At 33.7% G+C, this 18,943-nt stretch overlaps 1 protein-coding gene across 1 annotated transcript; it reads left to right on the top strand.

Annotated features, from left to right (window-relative positions):
• Positions 1-2,128: 2,128 nt before the first annotated feature.
• LOC105638511 (transportin 1) lies at positions 2,129-17,852 on the top strand. The gene is made up of 29 exons (XM_012222332.4): positions 2,129-2,453; positions 3,307-3,594; positions 4,246-4,335; positions 4,570-4,647; positions 4,749-4,829; positions 6,194-6,244; positions 6,535-6,620; positions 7,623-7,689; positions 7,794-7,850; positions 7,943-7,972; positions 8,102-8,161; positions 8,315-8,428; positions 8,939-9,052; positions 10,293-10,391; positions 10,594-10,719; positions 10,805-10,879; positions 11,064-11,135; positions 11,248-11,358; positions 12,889-12,972; positions 13,444-13,551; positions 13,934-14,035; positions 15,247-15,309; positions 15,387-15,461; positions 15,579-15,650; positions 15,775-15,899; positions 16,297-16,348; positions 16,428-16,496; positions 16,578-16,637; positions 17,604-17,852. Exons 1-29 carry the CDS (start codon positions 2,271-2,273, stop codon positions 17,685-17,687), a joined length of 2,676 nt encoding a protein of 891 aa, XP_012077722.1. The 5' UTR covers positions 2,129-2,270; the 3' UTR covers positions 17,688-17,852.
• The last annotated feature ends 1,091 nt before the right edge of the window (positions 17,853-18,943 follow it).

Genomic DNA, 18,943 nt, shown 5'->3' with positions numbered 1-18,943 from the left:
GCTCATTTTTTCAATACTTCTTGAGTTTGACTCATCCAAGTAAAGCTTAGATTACACCCTAAAACAACATTATAGAAATTTTCACTCAAGAAATATTTAACTTCAAAAATTTGATAAAGAAGAGTACCTTGGTTGGTAAGAAGCTGCCAACCTTACTTGTCTAGAAGTGCCAAATTGAAGCTGTAAAGGTGTCTAAACCTATACCCCCTTCTTTTTTATTAGAACACATCCTCTCCCACGAAAACCAATGAATGCTTCTCCTCTCACCGGCTTTCACACCCCACTAAAGAGAATTTAGCATTTGCTTTAGCTTGGCACAAGTAGATGTCAAAGTATAGAAAAACATTTATATAGTAAATAAGGATCAATTTAGCTATGGACTTAATCAAAACTTCTTTTCTTGCTTTAGCCAAAAAATGCATTACCAAAGCCTATCTCTTAGAAAACCAAATCACTCCTTTTGTCTCTACCAATAAGAGATGAGAGACCAAGATATTTAGCATGATTAAGATTTAAGAGTGGAATAGATTTTACTAAGTCTTCATAAACACTAATACTAAAGAAAATACCTCATTTCAAAAGTTAATATATTGACCCGATGCTTGCTCATAAGTCTTCAAAATCTTGTTAACGCATTCACCCTCTCTTTTAGTAGCCCAGAAGAAGAAATAGTTGGCATCTGCAAATAAAAAATGAAAGATTCACATGAGTGCGGTTATTAATCTTACATCCATGAAGATTAGCAACTGCTTCTACATGATGGGATAAAGCCGACAAACCCTCGGCAAAAATAAAAAAAGGTAAGGAGATAACATGTCTCCTTGCCTTGAAACTCTAAAGGGAATCACATGATTGAACTCCTCGTCATTGAAACGAAACATACATCTAATATAAGAGATGCATAACATAATCAGATTAACTCATCAACCATCAAAATCCATCCTCAACGCAGTAAATTTTAGAAAGCCTTGGTCAACTCTATCGTACTATATTAAATTCAGTTTCAGAGTTGTTAAACTCATTTTCGAGTACATTATAAAACAAACCTCTTTATAAAATGAATAATTTCAAAAACAACTCAGACATTATCTGTTATTAGCCTACTAGGAACAAAAACATATCAAGAAACAAAAATGACCTTATCAAGCACATTTTAGAGCCTATTAGCAAGAACTTCAGCCATTGTTTTATAAACGACATTACATAAACAGACGGGTGAAAATCTTTAACAAGTTGTGGCTTATCAATTTTGGAAATAAGAACAATAATTATAACATTTAAGGAAGGAAGGGGAGCGGACTTCAGAAGATACCATTTTCTACAACTTTTAATAATATCACTACTCATAATATTCCAAAATTTTTAAAAAGAAATAAGGATTCATAGCATATTGATTATCAACCAAATCGTGCATTTATTTCAATTTTAGTCTATTAGCAAGAGAATACTTTGTTTGGATGCATTTGAAAGAGAATACTTTTAAATTTCTCATCAAAAAAAGGCGCAAGGAGGATGGGAGGAGCGCAAGCTTGTGAATTTGTAAATTATAAATACAGAAAAAAAAAAGGTGTGAGTGTCAAAGAAAATCTTTAAATACTTAACGCTAGAGTTTTTAAAAATTGATAAAAAGTTTCCTCAAAATCTAAAAGTTATTATAAATATTAGGATGTTTAAGTTTAATAAAAAGTTTTTTCAACCTCTGAATGCTTTGTTATCCAACCGACAAATATAGAGTTTTGACCTGATTGTTATCCGAAAAGATGTTATGAAATAGAATATGTATAACTATTTGAAAACTGTTGTGGTACGGAATGAGTAAGATAAGATTTAATGTTAATGTAAAAATATATTAGGAAAAAATTAAGTAAATTTATTATTGAAATAATATTAATTATTTTTTTTTATCCGTGTCAAAATAAAAAGAAGACTACCTTTATAGGAGGGGAACTATGGGACATGAACAGTTATAAACCTTGTAAATACATGTAAAGGAAAAAAATAAAAATTTATATAGCAAACAACGAACAAACGAGAAACAAAAACCCCTAACCCAAAATTCCTTCACTCCCTCTTATTGCAGTGGTACAATTCTACTGTAAAATATACGTACATATAAGAGGACATGACTTGCTTTCCAGCATTATAATAACACTGGAAAAAGGGAAAGGAATAACAGGGACTCCTCTGCATCTCCTTCGCCTATCTGCCGCTACACGGCCACCAAAAATCTGTTTTGTCCGAAATTAGAAGAGCTAAGATATTTACATAAAATGGCGGCGAGTGCCTCGTGGCAGCCACAAGAAGAAGGGTTAAAGGAGATCTGTGGGCTGTTGGAGCACCAGATTTCTCCCTTTTCATCTGCTGACAAGTCCCAGATTTTGCAGCAACTCCAACACTACTCTCAATTCCCCGATTTCAACAATTACCTCGTTTTTATTCTTGCTCGCGCTGAGGTATCCTGTGTTTTGATTGTTTGGTTCTCTAGAAACGCTCGATTTGGGAACTTCCGCTTGTTTTTTGGTTTGTGGGTTTTGATCGGATTGCTGGGGAAATAGGGTTTTGCTTTGTGAATTCTATTATTGGAAAGTTTGGTTTTGAAGTTTGTTCTCTGTTAAGTAGGGTTTTATGAAGTTGCTGGGCTTATAGGTGATTGACTTAAAAATATGTTATTTACTGTATTTTCTCAACCTAATGGGTTCAAATAGATTGGTAATACATTAAAATCTCCGTTTTCAATCATATAAACGTCTCATTGTAAATTAAAAAGGAAAATCATTTGCAGTTGCTGGATACTTTTTGTAAATAGAAGTGGGTTTACGAGTTAAAATTTGATATGGATACAATTGTTTCATCAACTTTGAAGTTTACTGCTTTCTTTGTTTATTCCGTGTTTGGTTGAGTACATGGAAATGGTCGCCCTTGAATTTGTGAAGCATAGACTTGTCATGGCATGACGCCCCAGCAAGTGTTGAAGAAATTATGACATAACACTCTTATTGGTATATATGGACAGATTCATATATAAGAAACTTAGTATACATGATTATCTGGATTGATCTTGTTCAAAATTTAAAAGTCACTGAGTTAACCATCTATTGATATAACTCTTTAATTAACGACTATAAGTTATATATTCATTCAATAGTTTTTGAAAAATGAACTGTTATACACGTCTGAAACAGACAGTTGCAAAATGGGCGTGTTTTATATGCTTCCTAGGTTTGGATATTCCATGAACATGTTTGGATACAGTATGATGCCGACTTCTAATTGTGGTTGGTTTATTCTGTTTGGAACTTCTGACAGGGTAAATCTGTGGAAATTCGACAAGCTGCTGGCCTGCTGCTGAAAAACAACCTCAGAAATGCATATAAATCAATTACTCCTGTACACCAACAATATATAAAGTCTGAGTTGTTGCCTTGTTTAGGGGCTGCAGACAGGCATATAAGGTCCACTGTTGGGACCATTATAAGTGTTGTTGTTCAAATAGGCGGAATTTCTGGGTGGCCTGAGCTGTTGCAGGCTCTTGTCACTTGCTTAGACAGTAATGATGTAAATCACATGGAAGGCGCTATGGATGCTTTGTCAAAGGTATATATTACATAAAAAAAATAGTAGATTACTAGTGTTAGTTTTCCAGTATGTCATATATGGGCCACTTTTGGTGAGGAGGGAAAAGATGAGATTGATATTGTCTGCATGGTAGAAATAAATCAAAGAATGATTTCTTGAATTGCTCCCTACCACTAATTTTTATAACTATGCTGTTGCTTCTTCTTATCTTCATCAGTATCTTTTTTGTTATCCTAACAATGTCGCGTAGTTGGGTATATATAATTCTAAAGTCGTATATTTAGGAGGAGAGGGGGGAGGGTTTGTTTTGTTGGCCTCATGACATTGATGTTACTGTTGTCCCGTGTGTCATTTGGGGAATAACAAAGGATATTCGGTTGTTCTTACTGGCTTAATGATTTATGTTATACTGACTTGCCTATAAATGCTCTAATTGTCTCAGTTCTGTTCCAGGTTCATCAAGGAGACTCTGATGAACTAACTTTCATAGATGCCCTTTATATCTTCTCTAAAATTTATGTTCTCGTTTCTACTGACCATGGTTACAGTATCTGGTTTGTTGGTTGATTTTCCTGTATGGAATTTGCAGCTACGTAGCAAATTAGAATCTACATTGTATTCCTATTGTTGTAATAGATAAAATATAAAAAATGATGCTTTATGATGCAGATCTGTGAGGATGTCCCTCAAGTTTTGGATTCTGAAGTGCCTGGGTTACCTGATCGCCCCATCAAGATATTTCTTCCTCGATTTTATCATGTAAGATGATTATTTTCTTACAGTAGAGTTCATAATGGAGGTTCTTCTTTGTTCTTAATTTCATATTGTCTGTCAAACCAATCCTGTGAATCCTCTCACTCTCTTTGTAACAAAAATTTTTTAACACTCCCTCTAGGAGTAATTTAACTTGGTTAGAAAATTTTCTCTCCCTGTTATTTAATATAATGTTGTTTTCCTGGGACGAGCACTTTGACATGGTTTTGCTATGAGCAGTTTTTCCAGTCACCACACAGTTCACTGAGAAAGCTTGCGTTGGCTTCTGTAAATGAATACATTATGCTAATGCCTGCTGTAAGTATACTTGATACATCCATGCATCTATTGTCCAAATTGCAACCTATATTATCCATGATTTGGATGCAAAGAGTGATATTATATGTAATATTTTGCAGGCTTTATATGCATCAATGAATCAATATCTTCAAGGTTTATTTGCTCTTGCTCATGATCCTGCTGCAGACGTGCGGAAATTGGTATAAACATTCTCCTTGTCTCATCGTGATCATATATAATTAACAATCCGCCCATTAAACATTGTTTTTAGTCATCTGGTTTTGGCATTAATTTGTTAGTAATCTCACCATAAAACTTGGGTAATTAATGGTTTCTTTTCTTTGTGATTATGATTTTTAGTCAGGTTGGATTATCCTTCTCTCTCTCTCTCTCTCTCTCTCACACCAACAAAAGTTCAAATCGGGTCTTTAGTTAGTCTTTTTACTCCTGCATGTTTTACAGAGACATAACTTGTTCACTGGGGATAGCTTATGTTTCCATGGGTTATTGTAATTTCTAGCTTGCTGAATAATATAGATGTTAACAAGCATAATTGGCATGCCATGCTGTGGGATGAGTTTTATAAGAAATGAAAAAAATTAAAATAGAAAAATTATAATTAATACATATATAAGAATATAATTTAAAAAAAATATAAAAATTTCGTGTCGAATTAAATTAATTGTCTTTTACCTTCTCTAACTTTCTATGAAAATTCATTCAATAGTATGTCATGTAGATTTTGAATATAATTCTCTTAATTTTATTATTTGTTATATATTTCTATTCAAGTGAAAGTAAAATATAATTCTCAAAAATATTAGTAAATAATTACAATAGAGCTGAAATTAAAAAGGAAAAAACAGTCCACTTTATTTTAAGATAAAAAAAACAAATCAAAATGAAAACCTAAATAATAGATGAAATCATTAGCTCATGTAATATAACATAATTTTTATTAAAAAAAAAAAGAAAATTTATGGAATAATGGGCTGGAATAACCCTGATCCTTAAGCCCAAGACTCACCGCCATTACACCTATGGGAGTGGGACTTTTTGTCGGACGATGAAACAATCTTTAGTAAATAAAGGCAGTAGTTTTTGTTCATAAAGAGAGGGTAAAAATGGAATAGAATAAAAAGATAACGGTTTAAATGGCAATTCACTGTTCATGTGAACATTGAGATTCTGGTTCCATTTTAGTGTGTGTGTGTGTGTGTGTGTGTGTGTGTGTGTGTGTGTGTGTATTCTATCTAGCTCAGTAGTTTCAGAATATATCAAGATGTTATTATGGATAGTTGACTTTTATGGTTTTGCTGTTAATAGAATTATTTTGGCTTTGATTTAATTCTTGCTTTTGTTGTAGAGGATATCTTTATCCATTGTGGCTATTTTTTGTTCCAACTTCTGCTATGTTTTTTTTGGCTTTGAATTAATTTTCTTATGTTCCTCAACATGCTGGAGCTTCTTTTCGAGCTTTGATATGTTTATTACTTGCAGAAATACTTTTATCTTTCACAAGCTTGGCTGACTGATTTGTTTCATTTACCTTTTTGTTGAGCAGGTTTGTGCAGCTTTTGCTCAGTTAGTTGAAGTCCGTCCATCTTTCTTAGAGGTATATATCTTGTTAGATTCTAGTCTCATGCATGTTCTTTCTGAGTGTGCTCTAAACTTTCTTAAGTTTTCACTTTTTTACATGTGTTAATCTGAGTTGTCTTCATTTTCACTTTTTTCAATTTTATTTATAACCTCTGCTTACTGTACGTCACATCCTGTTTGGCCCTGCAGTTGCTTTAAATGAAAACAGCTTAAGTAATTGCGAGGGCTGAATGGGCCCAATTTTAACCTGCCATACCCTTTCTCTTTTTCGTTATTTTATTGATGTGATTGTTGCACCAATTTCAGCCACATTTGAGAGAGGTTATCGAATATATTTTGAAAGTCAACAAGGATGGTGATGAAGAAGTTGCTCTTGAAGCCTGTGAATTCTGGTAACTCTCCACTTTGTAAACTAAATAAATTGAACTTTATGTAACTAGCTTTCCAATCTTGTCTCAAATATTTAGTTATAGAGACTATGGTATCAATATAATGCGGAAACCAAGTCAATCTTTTAATTCTGTAGTGTTTGTTGATGGTTACATACATTTTTCTTTGTCAATATGCAGCCAAGTAACCTTTTGTACTCCCTGCTGCTTTCCTCTTTGCTATAATTCCTCCCTGTCTGTATCCTACTGAAAAAATTATTTTAGATGGGAGCTGGCTATGAAACTCATTTGCTATTACTGGAGTACCTACATGCACCACCTGAAACACAACACTATCCTAATCTTCTTAGTTGTTTCATTTTAACCTTAAAGCATGGTATTGAATCCTTCCACTTTAACATCGTAAAGGCAAACGGAAGGAGCTAAATTAAGAACCTATGTATAAGTTGTCATCATCTCACTGTTTAAGTTGGTAATTGTAGGTAATCCAAGATAAAGTAAACATTTTTGTGCTTCGTATGTTTAAGATGTTTTGGACTCCCAATTTTTGGTTAGGGATATCTTTTGTGAATTTATATCTTGGAAGTATGTATGATTCTAATGTTTAAGAAATGAGCAAGAGTTTTAATGTCCTAAAATGTTTTGAATCTACTTTTGTCTAAAATGCAAAGGTCATGTTTAGGTTACTTGTGTAGCATTAATCAAGTAGTGTGAAAAAATTTTCTAACTTTGTCGTGTGTGTATATATATATATATATATATATATAAATGAAAAAGAGGAGGCAGGATAATTCTAGCTAGGTTCTGGTTTTCTATTGATGTTTATCCATATTAATTGAGTTTGAGGTTGTCATAATTCTGGGTTTGTTCTTTTATTTATTAAGTTTCTTAAGTGATCATAATATGGTAACCTTACGCTCTTTTTTTGGGCTGTGTTTGCAGCTTTACTCCCTCTTCTACTTCTTTCTATTCATCATCCTTTCTAATAGTGATTATGATTGGCAGGTCTGCATACTGTGATGCTCAGTTACCACCTGAGAACTTGAGAGAATTCTTGCCCCGTCTAATCCCAGTACAGTTTTCTCTTTTTGACTTTCTTAATTTGGTTTTTCTATTGTTCATTCATCTTTGCAAAGTCATGCGAATTTTTTTATGTATATGTTCCTTTTTTTGTAGATTTTGTTGTCAAACATGGTTTATGCTGATGATGATGAGTCACTTGCTGAAGCTGAGGTTAAATTTCTTGGCCATTTTGTGTTTTTCGAATGATCTGAATATAATTTTGTGGTAATTCATAGTTTACCAGGATGATTTCATTTTTGCAGGAGGACGAGTCTCTTCCAGATCGTGATCAGGTTCAATATATATTTTCATCATTTGATTCTTTTGTGCTTGAGATTCTTATTATTTCTTTGCAAAATAAGTCTTGTGTATGGCACTGAATTTGTTATTATCCTTTTTGTTATAAATTTAATGCACTGCAGGATCTGAAACCTCGTTTTCATTCATCCCGACTTCATGGATCAGATAGTGTGGATGATGATGTAATTTTCCAGAAACTCCATGTGTTTATGTAATTAGCTTTCTTTGACAGTTTATAATTCAGTAGTTATGACTAAATATTGTTGTGCTGTTGAAGTAGGAAGGTGGTTTAATTTATTGAAATATATCTGAATTATTATTTTGGATAATTACAGGATGATGACATAGTTAACATATGGAATTTAAGGAAATGCAGTGCAGCTGCTCTTGATATGCTATCAAATGTGTTTGGGGATGAGATTCTTCCTACACTGATGCCTGTCGTTCAGGTAATAAATTATTTAGTATTCAATAAAGAAACCTATTTGACCTTTCACGCTTTCATGTTTAATGTTCTTTTTGCATTAGTGGGGATATCACATCCTTGGGGTCTTATTTCCTTGCTTGTTCTGCATCTTACATCTTTGTTTATTGTCTAGTAGTTTACAGTTGGTCCTTGTGGCTCATCTGAGTATCGAATTGTTTTTCATAAAGCATTTGTTGGTTGATGCAAGTTGAATGTCCTGCTAAAGCTTAAAGTCAACAATTAAATGTGATGTATATGCGTGTTTAAGAGGGTGTGTTGCCTCTTCTTGAGGTTAGATTGAGAATGGTGTCCTGATTTTTTTTCCATATTTATTTGAAGTTGGAGAATATTCCAGATTATGGTGGTTAGAATCTTTGGGATCAAATGATTTATTGATAGTGGCATCAGTATGAATCTGGTTATGAAACTATTTCCCTGCAAGTTATATGTTTCTCTTTTGAATGCCTAATTTTCAGTTATGAAATATCTGCAGGGCAAGTTGTCTGCTACTGGTGATGAAGCTTGGAAAGACAGGGAAGCAGCTGTTTTGGCTCTTGGTGCAGTAGCTGAGGGTTGCATTAATGGTCTTTATCCTCATCTGTCTCAGGTAAATTGTAGTTTTGGTTTTTCAATTTTATTGGTTGTGCTTAAAGCAAAATGATAGATAATCTAGGTCTATTGGATAACTGGCAATATAATTTTTTGCCTTCTTTAGAAATCTCCATTGGATAAATGCAAAAAGAAAGTTCTTAAGTTCTTTTCATTTTGAATGATGATTTCATTTAGTATCTATCTAATATCAAGGTTGAAATTTTTTTTTTTTTTTTTCCTTCTGTGGAGTACTACAGATGCTGGTGCCAAAGGCAGTATAACACTGCACTTTTGAAAATTTCCTGATTAAATATTGCAAATTTCACTTGAAAACAATTTCTAATTTTCATGACTAAATACTCAATGTGTTACTAATAGCTGCAACAACAATGCCAAATAGACGCTTAGTTGTAACCATTTATTTATTTATTTTTTTCTTTTTGGTAAAGTTTGCAGAGGTAGAGTGCTATCTGCTGTTCATGTTGAATGATCGTTTCATACTTTCATTTAACTATTAACTGTTTTATTTCAGATGAGGCTCCCCCTCTGTGGCCCCCTCTTCTGAGGAGGTATTTAAAAGGGCATATTTCTTGTCTCCATAAGTGGCAACATCTTTTTCTTTGATAAATTATTCCTTTTCATTAGTGAAAGTGAAACGGATTTTGGATGGAAAAAGGGAAACAAGAGCACTTTTAAGGCATTTAGCATCAAACATCAGATTTTGATTCTGGAAATTTCACTTATTTGTTGTTAATGGCTTTATTCTATTGCATTTTGGGGTTAATAGGCAGTATGAATTTAAGGTTTTAATTTGCTCTGTTTTCTGAATGTTCTTTAATTTCTTTTCCTGTACTCTTGGCATATACATTGAGCTTTGTTTAGGTTCTAATTTATAGAAGTTGAATTTTATCTATAAGGCCATTTATGATATTTTTTTTCTTTTCTTTTTTCTTTTTGCTGTTTTCAATTAGGATGCATTAATCCTTAAATTTCTATCTTCCTAATCCTTTTTCAAGAAGCCAATTTATTATTGGAGTATTTTCTTTTCTTTGGATGAGGTTGTTAGGTGGGTATGGTTTGACTTTACACCGCATTATGGTGCTTTTCTTCATACGTATGTTCAAAGACCTGCAATGCATGAAAAACTAATTTCACTTTTTTAGGCTTGAGAGATGAAATAATTGCTTACTTTTCTTACACTGATTTTGAGTATTGAATTAGGCTAATACAGTTCGAATATTTTTGTATGTCTGCAGATTGTGGAATTCCTTATCCCCCTATTAGATGATAAGTATCCTCTAATCCGGAGTATTTCATGCTGGACACTTTCTCGATTCAGCAAGTACATTGTTCAGGTACGGTTAAATGTTTGTTCCGTTAGCTGCTTCTTTTTATCATGCATTTTCTTCCAGTTTGATGCATTATAATTCTGTTTATCCCAATTCCTTGCTTAAGTTGATAGGCATTGATTGTAATTCATCCTCTAATACTGCATTGCCTCTTTTCTCTCTTTGGTTCAGGATTTTTGGTTGACATTTCTTGTTTGATTTATCTTAGGAAAGTTGCCATGAACAAGGTTATGAAAAATTTGACAAAGTTCTCATGGGTCTTTTACGAAGAATATTGGATACTAACAAGAGGGTCCAGGAGGCTGCTTGTTCAGCTTTTGCAACACTAGAAGAGGTCTTTCTGACAAGTGACCTTTAATTGTTTTAGATCTCATTGGTTTCAAATGTTTTAGGTCTCAGTGCTCCTATTATCTTTGCAGGAGGCTGCTGAAGAGTTGGCACCACGTTTAGATGTTATTCTCCAGCATCTCATGTGTGCTTTTGGGAAATATCAGGTTCATTCCAGGCCTTTCACAACTAATGAGCTTCCTCCAAAGTTAAATGATTATATGCCTTGTCTTCTGGTTCTTTTGTTAAGCCTATGAGTTATATTACTGTTTTTTTTTTCCTTATATTGATTGACTTCTCTGTATACTTTTGCATTTGGTCTCTTACTGATGCCAGTATTATTTGATCTAGAGACGGAATCTCAGAATTGTATATGATGCTATTGGAACTCTAGCAGATGCTGTTGGAGCAGAACTGAATCGGGTACCAAAATCATGCAATGCTCTCATCCTTTCTATTCCCTTCTCCTTTTCTCTTCTTGAGTGATATTCACAGTTAGGTATATAACTGCATTTACTACATCGACAATTTGCAGCCTTCTTATCTTGAAATTCTGATGCCACCGTTGATCGGAAAGTGGCAGCAGCTTTCAAATTCAGATAAAGATCTCTTTCCATTGCTTGAGTGTTTTACATCCATAGCACAGGTATGGAGTATTTTTCGTTTGTTCACGTGATGTCAAATGATGCAAAGTAGTTATATACTTCTAGTATACTGTGGAAAACATGGACGTCACACTGCTTAAAGAATAGTGAGTTGTGTTGTGGCAGTTAATTATCTTCCCAGCTGTAATCTTACATCATGATGGGAGGATCAATTTGATAATTATCTCCATTACCCCTTGGCGCCGCACCCCCCCCCCCCCCCCCCCCCCCCCCCCCCCCCCCGGTCTTTCTCTTTTTCCCTCTCTTCTTCCAGCATAGTATTTTGAATGTGAAAGGTGTGCTTAGTTGATCACAAAATTGGGTTGCATTGTATTCTTTTATTTGTAAGTGTGCTTATGTTGGAGAGGCCTATCTAATCAAAATTACGTGATGCCAATACCGTCCAGTATCCTGCTAGTGGATTGCAGTTACACAGTGCATATTCTTTAATTTTCTCATTTTGATATTTTCCTCTTTGTTCTCCCTCGCCGACTCTTATACCCTTGTTCGTCCTTAAAGTGAAAAGCTTACAGTTTTTAAATTTTTTTTAGGGAAAAGAAATAGAAATCTATTGATGATTTTTTATGTAATATGTACAATCCAAATCCGATATTTTTTCCCCTTTATATTTTATGTTAAATTTATTCACTGAATTGTCTTTTCTTTAGTGAATATATTGAAAATGTGATGAGATATGATGGTGACTCAAATGGAATTTCAGAATTATTATTAATCTCAATTTCAATGCCTGTGAAACTGTTTTCTGGTTGTATCTGGATTATGAATGTGAAATTTAAGGATCTGAGTTTTAACTTTTAGTTCAAATTGCATAAACAAATATTTGGATTTATTAGGGGAGATAAAGATCTAAGCAAGTTTTAGTCCCATTCACAAAACTAACCTTCATTTAATAAACTAATCAACCAAGAAACATAGAAGTAAAACCTTGTTTAGGTAATTGAATTGAAAAAGTTCAATCTACTTGCCTCTTAAATTCTTTATGGTCATTCAGTTGTGTGTATTCATGAATTATTTGATTTGGCATATAATGTTAATTACCATTAGAATTAGAGCCTCTAAAATAACTTACAACACTTTTATGTAATTATGAGGTCCAAAAAGGCTGACTCAATGTACGAAGCATTCCGTGTTTGTGGGCTCGGCAAAGAGTTGATGCACACAGCCTTCCCCCTGCTTTTGTAGAGGCTGTTTCTGTGGATCAAACCTCATTGACCTTCAGGTCACAACTGGAGTAACTTTACCATTACCCCAAGCCACCCTCTCTTAATTATGAGGTCCAAATTTATTAAAAAAAAGGATCCAGGCATAAATAGAGTTCATTACAAATCTTTGGATTCTCAAATCAACTAGAGGGCATTGAAGTCAACATAATCAAATGCTTGCACTTTTTTTTTTTCTTCTATATGGTCGACAGTGTGTATTTTTGTTTTTCTGTTTGTGAATACAAGCACGAGTGAATAACAATGAGAAGTTGCTGCAATACAGGAGAATAATGTGTTCATTTATTTCAGGCACTGGGTCCAGGTTTCTCTCAATTTGCTGAGCCTGTATTTCAGAGGTGTATAAGCATCATTCAGAGCCAACAGTTGGCAAAGGTTTGACGAAATTTGATTCATTTCACAATCAGTATGGATGCTTCATTTTTAGACTAATATATATATTTTTTTTCTTGCAGCACATGTATTTTAATCCCCTAATTATATGCCATTTTACACTGTTATGGCCCTATTTGTTGTTTCTGTGGTAACAGAATAATGTGCTATTGTTAGTATTGAGATGCCTAGGTGTGGGCACAGTATTCCTTCATATCTATGAGAGTCATTTGTTGCATGGCATGCTGTACATACTACATGGCAAAAGAGAACGAAAAGTCTGCGTGCTTCCATGTCTGCATTATTTTATTCTCAATTAATAACCATTCTCAGCTGAGTTTTTATACTGTTGAACTTTTTATGCACTTTATTCACCTATATTTGCATTGCATGTGTTGCTCCTTAAACTAGTTTTTCATAATGTCACAACTTCACCATTTTTTTTTTTTGACATGCACTGAAACTTCATTGCAGGTTGATGCTGTTTCAGCTGGAGTTCCATATGATAAGGAGTTTATTGTCTGCTCTCTGGACCTCCTCTCTGGACTTGCTGAGGGTCTTGGTAGTGGGATAGAGAGTTTGGTACTCCCTCTTCTCCTTGTTTTTGTCTCTATTATGAATTTATTTGTTTCTACCATGTAAGAATTGTTTTAACTTTTGCTGAATGTTGTTCTTTGCGCACTGAATTTTGCAGACAATATGTATCTGTGATTTTTATACAATATGATCCCATCATCTAATGCAAAGAAATCTGTCTCATGCTCAATGGATACTTGTTTTTGCATCCTACTTTCAGGGCAGTTGATTAATGATTTACTTATTCTGGCTGTTGTTCCTGGTGAAATGCACGCCATATAGTTAGTTACCTGATCATAGATTACATGCGGTGTGGATGTTCAAGTCCTTGCAAATATTGTTTCATATGACATTTTTGTTGAATGAGCTTCTCTTATTTTTCCTGCAGGTTTCACAAAGTAGTTTAAGGGATCTGCTGCTGCAATGTTGCATGGATGATGCTTCTGATGTTCGACAAAGTGCCTTTGCACTCCTAGGTGACCTTGCAAGAGTAAGTTTTAATACAGTTAGCAGCTGACCTTATTTAAATTTCAATCCATTCCCTTGTGTGCTATTGGATTATGGAACTCAAGCCTTTTCTAGTTCATTAGTAAAACAGCTATTTAATACTGGCAAGGTCATCAAAATTACGATTTCACTTGTAAAATTGTACTCAAGTTCTCAATTCCAATTCTAAACGTGGTCACTATTACCCAAAATCGCAGATTAAAGAACAAAAAAAAGATAAAAAGAAACGTTGATTGACAAAAGAAAGGAGAGAGAATCTATAAGACATGATCTATCCAGTATCAATTTCAAATATTGAAAATAAAAAGAGAATTTCTTTATTCTATATTTTTTTTATTCCAAAATGCTTTGTTTTGCAAAAATTGTTGTGAACTCACTCATGACATAATGAAATTGCTTCTAAAATTGATGAAATTGTTAAAATCGCAAATTGCTTCCTTGGAACTATAGAAAGATCCACTCTTTAAAACACCATGTCACTGACGCAAATGCAATTGCAAATTAGAAACTAATAGCAGCAGTATTTTGAGCTCTTAAACATCAAGTCTCTGACGAAAGAATCAATGCATCAATTAGCTTACTGGACGAGATTGGAGAAATCAAGAGAGAAAAGAGAGATAAAGAAGACATACAAGCTTTTAAGTTTGATATTTGTAATTGGTGTGAAAACCCCTAGCTTTTTTGTGAGAGATGAGAAGAGAGAGATTCAGAAGAGAAGAGACAGATACTGGGAGGTCATGAGATGGGAGTTCAAAAGAGACAAAAAGTTTAACTTTTCCTGGGTTGCTTAGAGAGAGTTTGTTGAAGCATATGGACCCTTTATTTATGACCAATTTATTTGAGGGCCATATAAAGTTGGTCCGAGTATAGCCCCTACATAAAATTTAGTTTTTACAATATAATTTTTATAAATTAAAATTCAATATACTAAAAATTTTTGTTATATAATAATTTTTTACTGTTATGATTTGAATTGATGAATTAATAATTTTTATTTTAGGTGTGTGCGTAAAATCTTGATTTCACAATTTGATTTTGTAGACCCCCTCTTCTCGTTAAAAAAATGATTTTAACAACCTTGAGTACTAGGCTATATCTTGTAGTAGCTTGAAGCTCCATTCCTTTCTGCAGATAGCTTTTTCCTTTTATTTTACTTGCGGTGTTACTAAGTTTTTTTCTTATTTTTTTGGTCAGGTGTGTGCTGTTCATTTGCACCCTCGATTGCCTGAATTTCTTGATGTTGCAGCCAAGCAACTGGTTAGGAAACTCTTTTTCTTCATTCTGAGAATAATATTTGGTTGGTTGTCTATTTACATAATGTTTGTTTAACACAGAACACTCCTAAGCTCAAGGAAACTGTGTCAGTAGCGAATAATGCTTGTTGGGCTATTGGAGAATTAGCAGTTAAGGTATGCATTGTGCAGCTTTCTATTTTGGTTTTGTTATGTTTTTGAGCTGGTAAGATTAGACTACGTGAATTTCTTCTTGGTTTAATTTCATTGATTAGATATAATTATTAATTTCAGGTTCGTCAAGAAATTTCTCCTGTTGTTATGACTGTTATATCATGCTTAGTTCCAATCCTTCAACATTCAGAGGTAATGTCTCTGTCATTATTGTTATTATTCATGTGTGCGCTTTTGCTCACACATATGAGGGTGCAACTGTGCTTGTATTCTTGGCTTTATGATATTCATAATTGCATATCTGGATCCTAAGCAGGAGCTAAACAAATCCCTCATGGAAAATAGTGCAATCACACTTGGGAGGCTTGCATGGGTTTGTCCTGAGCTCGTATCACCCCACATGGAGCATTTCATGCAATCATGGTGCATTGCTTTGTCTATGTAAGTATCACATTTAGGAGTGTAAATGGGCCGAGCCGAGTTTGAACCTTTTAGGCTCAAGGTCAACTCGAAAAATTTTGAGATCGAGCTCAGCTTGAGGCTCGAGTAAGCCAAAAATAATATTTATATATGTATATATAAAAACTTGTAAGGCTCGATGAATTATTGAGCTGAACATCATTAGGCTCGAACTCAGCTCGTTTGCTAAACGAGCAAGCTCAAGCTTGATTGGAGTTAAACTTTTTCAAACTTTTTTTGTGTTGAGCTCAAACAGCTCGCGAGCTTGCTTGGCTTGTTTACACCCGTATTCACATCTATGCCATGGTGGGAATGGTTTTTTGATGGCAACACTAATAGTGTCATCACATGAGAAATTGTTTGGATTGATATATGACAGGATTCGTGATGACGTTGAAAAGGAGGATGCTTTCCGAGGCCTATGTGCAATGGTATAAATCGACCTTCAAAATTATTTTTATTAGGTTTGAGGCAGTAATTGAACCTTTGAGTGCTCTCAAATTTTCCCAGGTCCGAGCGAATCCTTCAGGAGGTTTAAGTTCACTTGTTTTCATGTGCAAAGCTATTGCAAGTTGGCATGTAAGAATGACAAATGCTCATTTTCGGAAACAGTATGCATTAAAATTAAATATGATTCTTTGACGTTGAACTTGTCCACAGGAAATAAGGAGTGAAGAGCTACACAATGAAGTTTGCCAGGTGCTGCATGGCTATAAACAGGTAAGCAATTCTTTGATTTCACAGTAGTTTGATGTATTTTACCAAAAAGTGAAGTCACATTTTTATGTCATGGAACTTAAATTTTTGTTAATTGTTATACTTGGTGAATTATATTGGTTAATTCAGTTTTCCTGCCAAGCATAAACTTCTATGGGCTAATTAGTTGTTCTTTAAAAATGATTCAGCTTGCTAGTCCAGTTCAGTCCACAAAATGAGGGAAAAGTGATATAGGATGATTTTGATTAATACTGTGAGCACTGAGGCTAGTTAGAGTTCTGATTATTAGGAATTTTTTGATAGGATTTTTTTTGAGCTGAATGAAGGTTGGATTATAGATTTGATGCAAAAACTGGTATAAAAAATGTCAAGGACGACAACAATCAACTGCACAATTGAAGGCTGAGAGACATGGAGACTACCCAATACCCATACTTGAACCTGTTTAAACTTCCTTTGGATACGCCTATTAATAATTGAACTACTTGTAGTCTGTCCAAAACCTGTTCAGAATACCACTTACCCTACTTATTAGTAGTTCTTCTCCACCTGACCCGAATTTGTTTAATATTATATTCAACTAGTGAAAATCTTAGAAAAAATAAAAATAAATTTCAAATATAATAACAAAATCCATAGATAACTAAGAACAAAAAGAAATTTAAGTTTATCTTAGCAAGATCTAAATAGAATTAAAAAGTTCATAACAACAACCATTAACAAGTAATAGTCTTCTAATTCTTATGATAAATTAATCAAGTTTCTGGTAGTAGTAGACTCAAACCCGACTCAAATCCTTGACAGGTTGTAAATTTAATATCCATATCCATCCCAAACTTCTTTAGAGTATTTTGGATAAAAATGTAGAAATATTTGATTGGCTTGAAATTTAGTTTACATAATTTGCATGAATATGAGAAACATTTATCAATGGGTTTGTTTACTTGTCTGCAATGATTGTTATCACAGATGCTTAGGAATGGAGCATGGGACCAGTATATGTCTGCCTTGGAGCCCCCAGTGAAAGAGAAGCTTTCAAAATATCAAGTATAATACCATTAGGGTTTCTCTGCTGTAACTTTTCCACAATTTATGGGTCTTTGTGCTATCTGCATCAGCCATGATAATCATTTTGTGCGTTGTCCTATATGATTGGAGCCACAAGTCATTCAGCTGCAGACCAAGATTTGGTCACAATTTTTTCATGCAAAGCATTGGTATTGCCATAACATGAAAGCTTGAAGCTAATTCTACCTGTTTTTGGAGGGATTAATTGTCCGTATAGCATATGGAAAAAAGAAAAATTTTAGAAAATTGGAATTTGGGATCGATGAGAAGGGGGTGCAGCTTCCAAGCTTTAGAGGGATTTTTTTCATGTTTTGTTCGAGAGGATGGCTAATAATGGTAGCATTCACTTTTTCAATTCTTTCTCCTTTTTCAGTCTTTTCTTTTCCCAGTTTCAGTGGATAGGTTTTTGTTTGATTTCCACAGATATTTTGTACAATGGGTTTTTGACATCGATTTGATTATTCTTGGAAGGGTTTGTAACTAATAGACTAGGATAAATGTAGTCATCTTCTTTTCATAAGGGATTCAGATTGGTATTGTGTGGAAAAAATTATGTATAATGTAATCTGTGTATCTTATTGGCCTTAGGGAGTGCTAATGAATCGAACCAAGCCTGAGTTTTGAAGAAGTTGAGGCTTGGCTCATCTGTTTTTATTGAGCTCAAGTTTGGTTTGTATTAATCGCTTTTATGAAACGGGCGGGGCTCCATCAAGCTCTTAAGATCCCCAAGTTTAGAAAGCATCTATGAACCCAAAATTTTAATTTTTGGTCTATTCTATAAGAGTAGTATTAATGGCTAAATGCATAGATTTGCTGTGTGAAATTTATGCGATTTACTTTGTGGTTACATTTTCGGGATATATAATAATCATACACTTAAATAATAATAATTATTTCTCTAGTCAAAATAAAATATAAACATATAAGATCATGTTAAATTCTTACAAAATTATATTATTTTATTTGGGCAGGAGTATAATTATTACATATCAACTTACAGGTGCTATAAGGTATGATTATGATATGTCTCTGTAAAGTTGAAGTGCTACAAGGCAAATCATGTAAATTTTATTAAGCCATTGATAAATTAAAAAGAAATGCTACAATGTATGGTCATGATAGGTCTTCACAAAGTTGAAGTGCTACAAGACAAATCATTTAAATTTTAGATAAATTTATATATTAAGCCATTGATGAACTAAAAAGATAAATTATTAATAAATCATTAAAGAATAGTTAAT

The sequence above is a fragment of the Jatropha curcas genome, chromosome 1 (genome assembly GCF_041381405.1).
Source record: "Jatropha curcas cultivar XTBG-Jc1 chromosome 1, XTBG_Jcur_1.0, whole genome shotgun sequence".
NCBI lineage: Eukaryota > Viridiplantae > Streptophyta > Magnoliopsida > Malpighiales > Euphorbiaceae > Jatropha > Jatropha curcas.
This window is presented reverse-complemented; position numbering and strand designations above follow the sequence as displayed.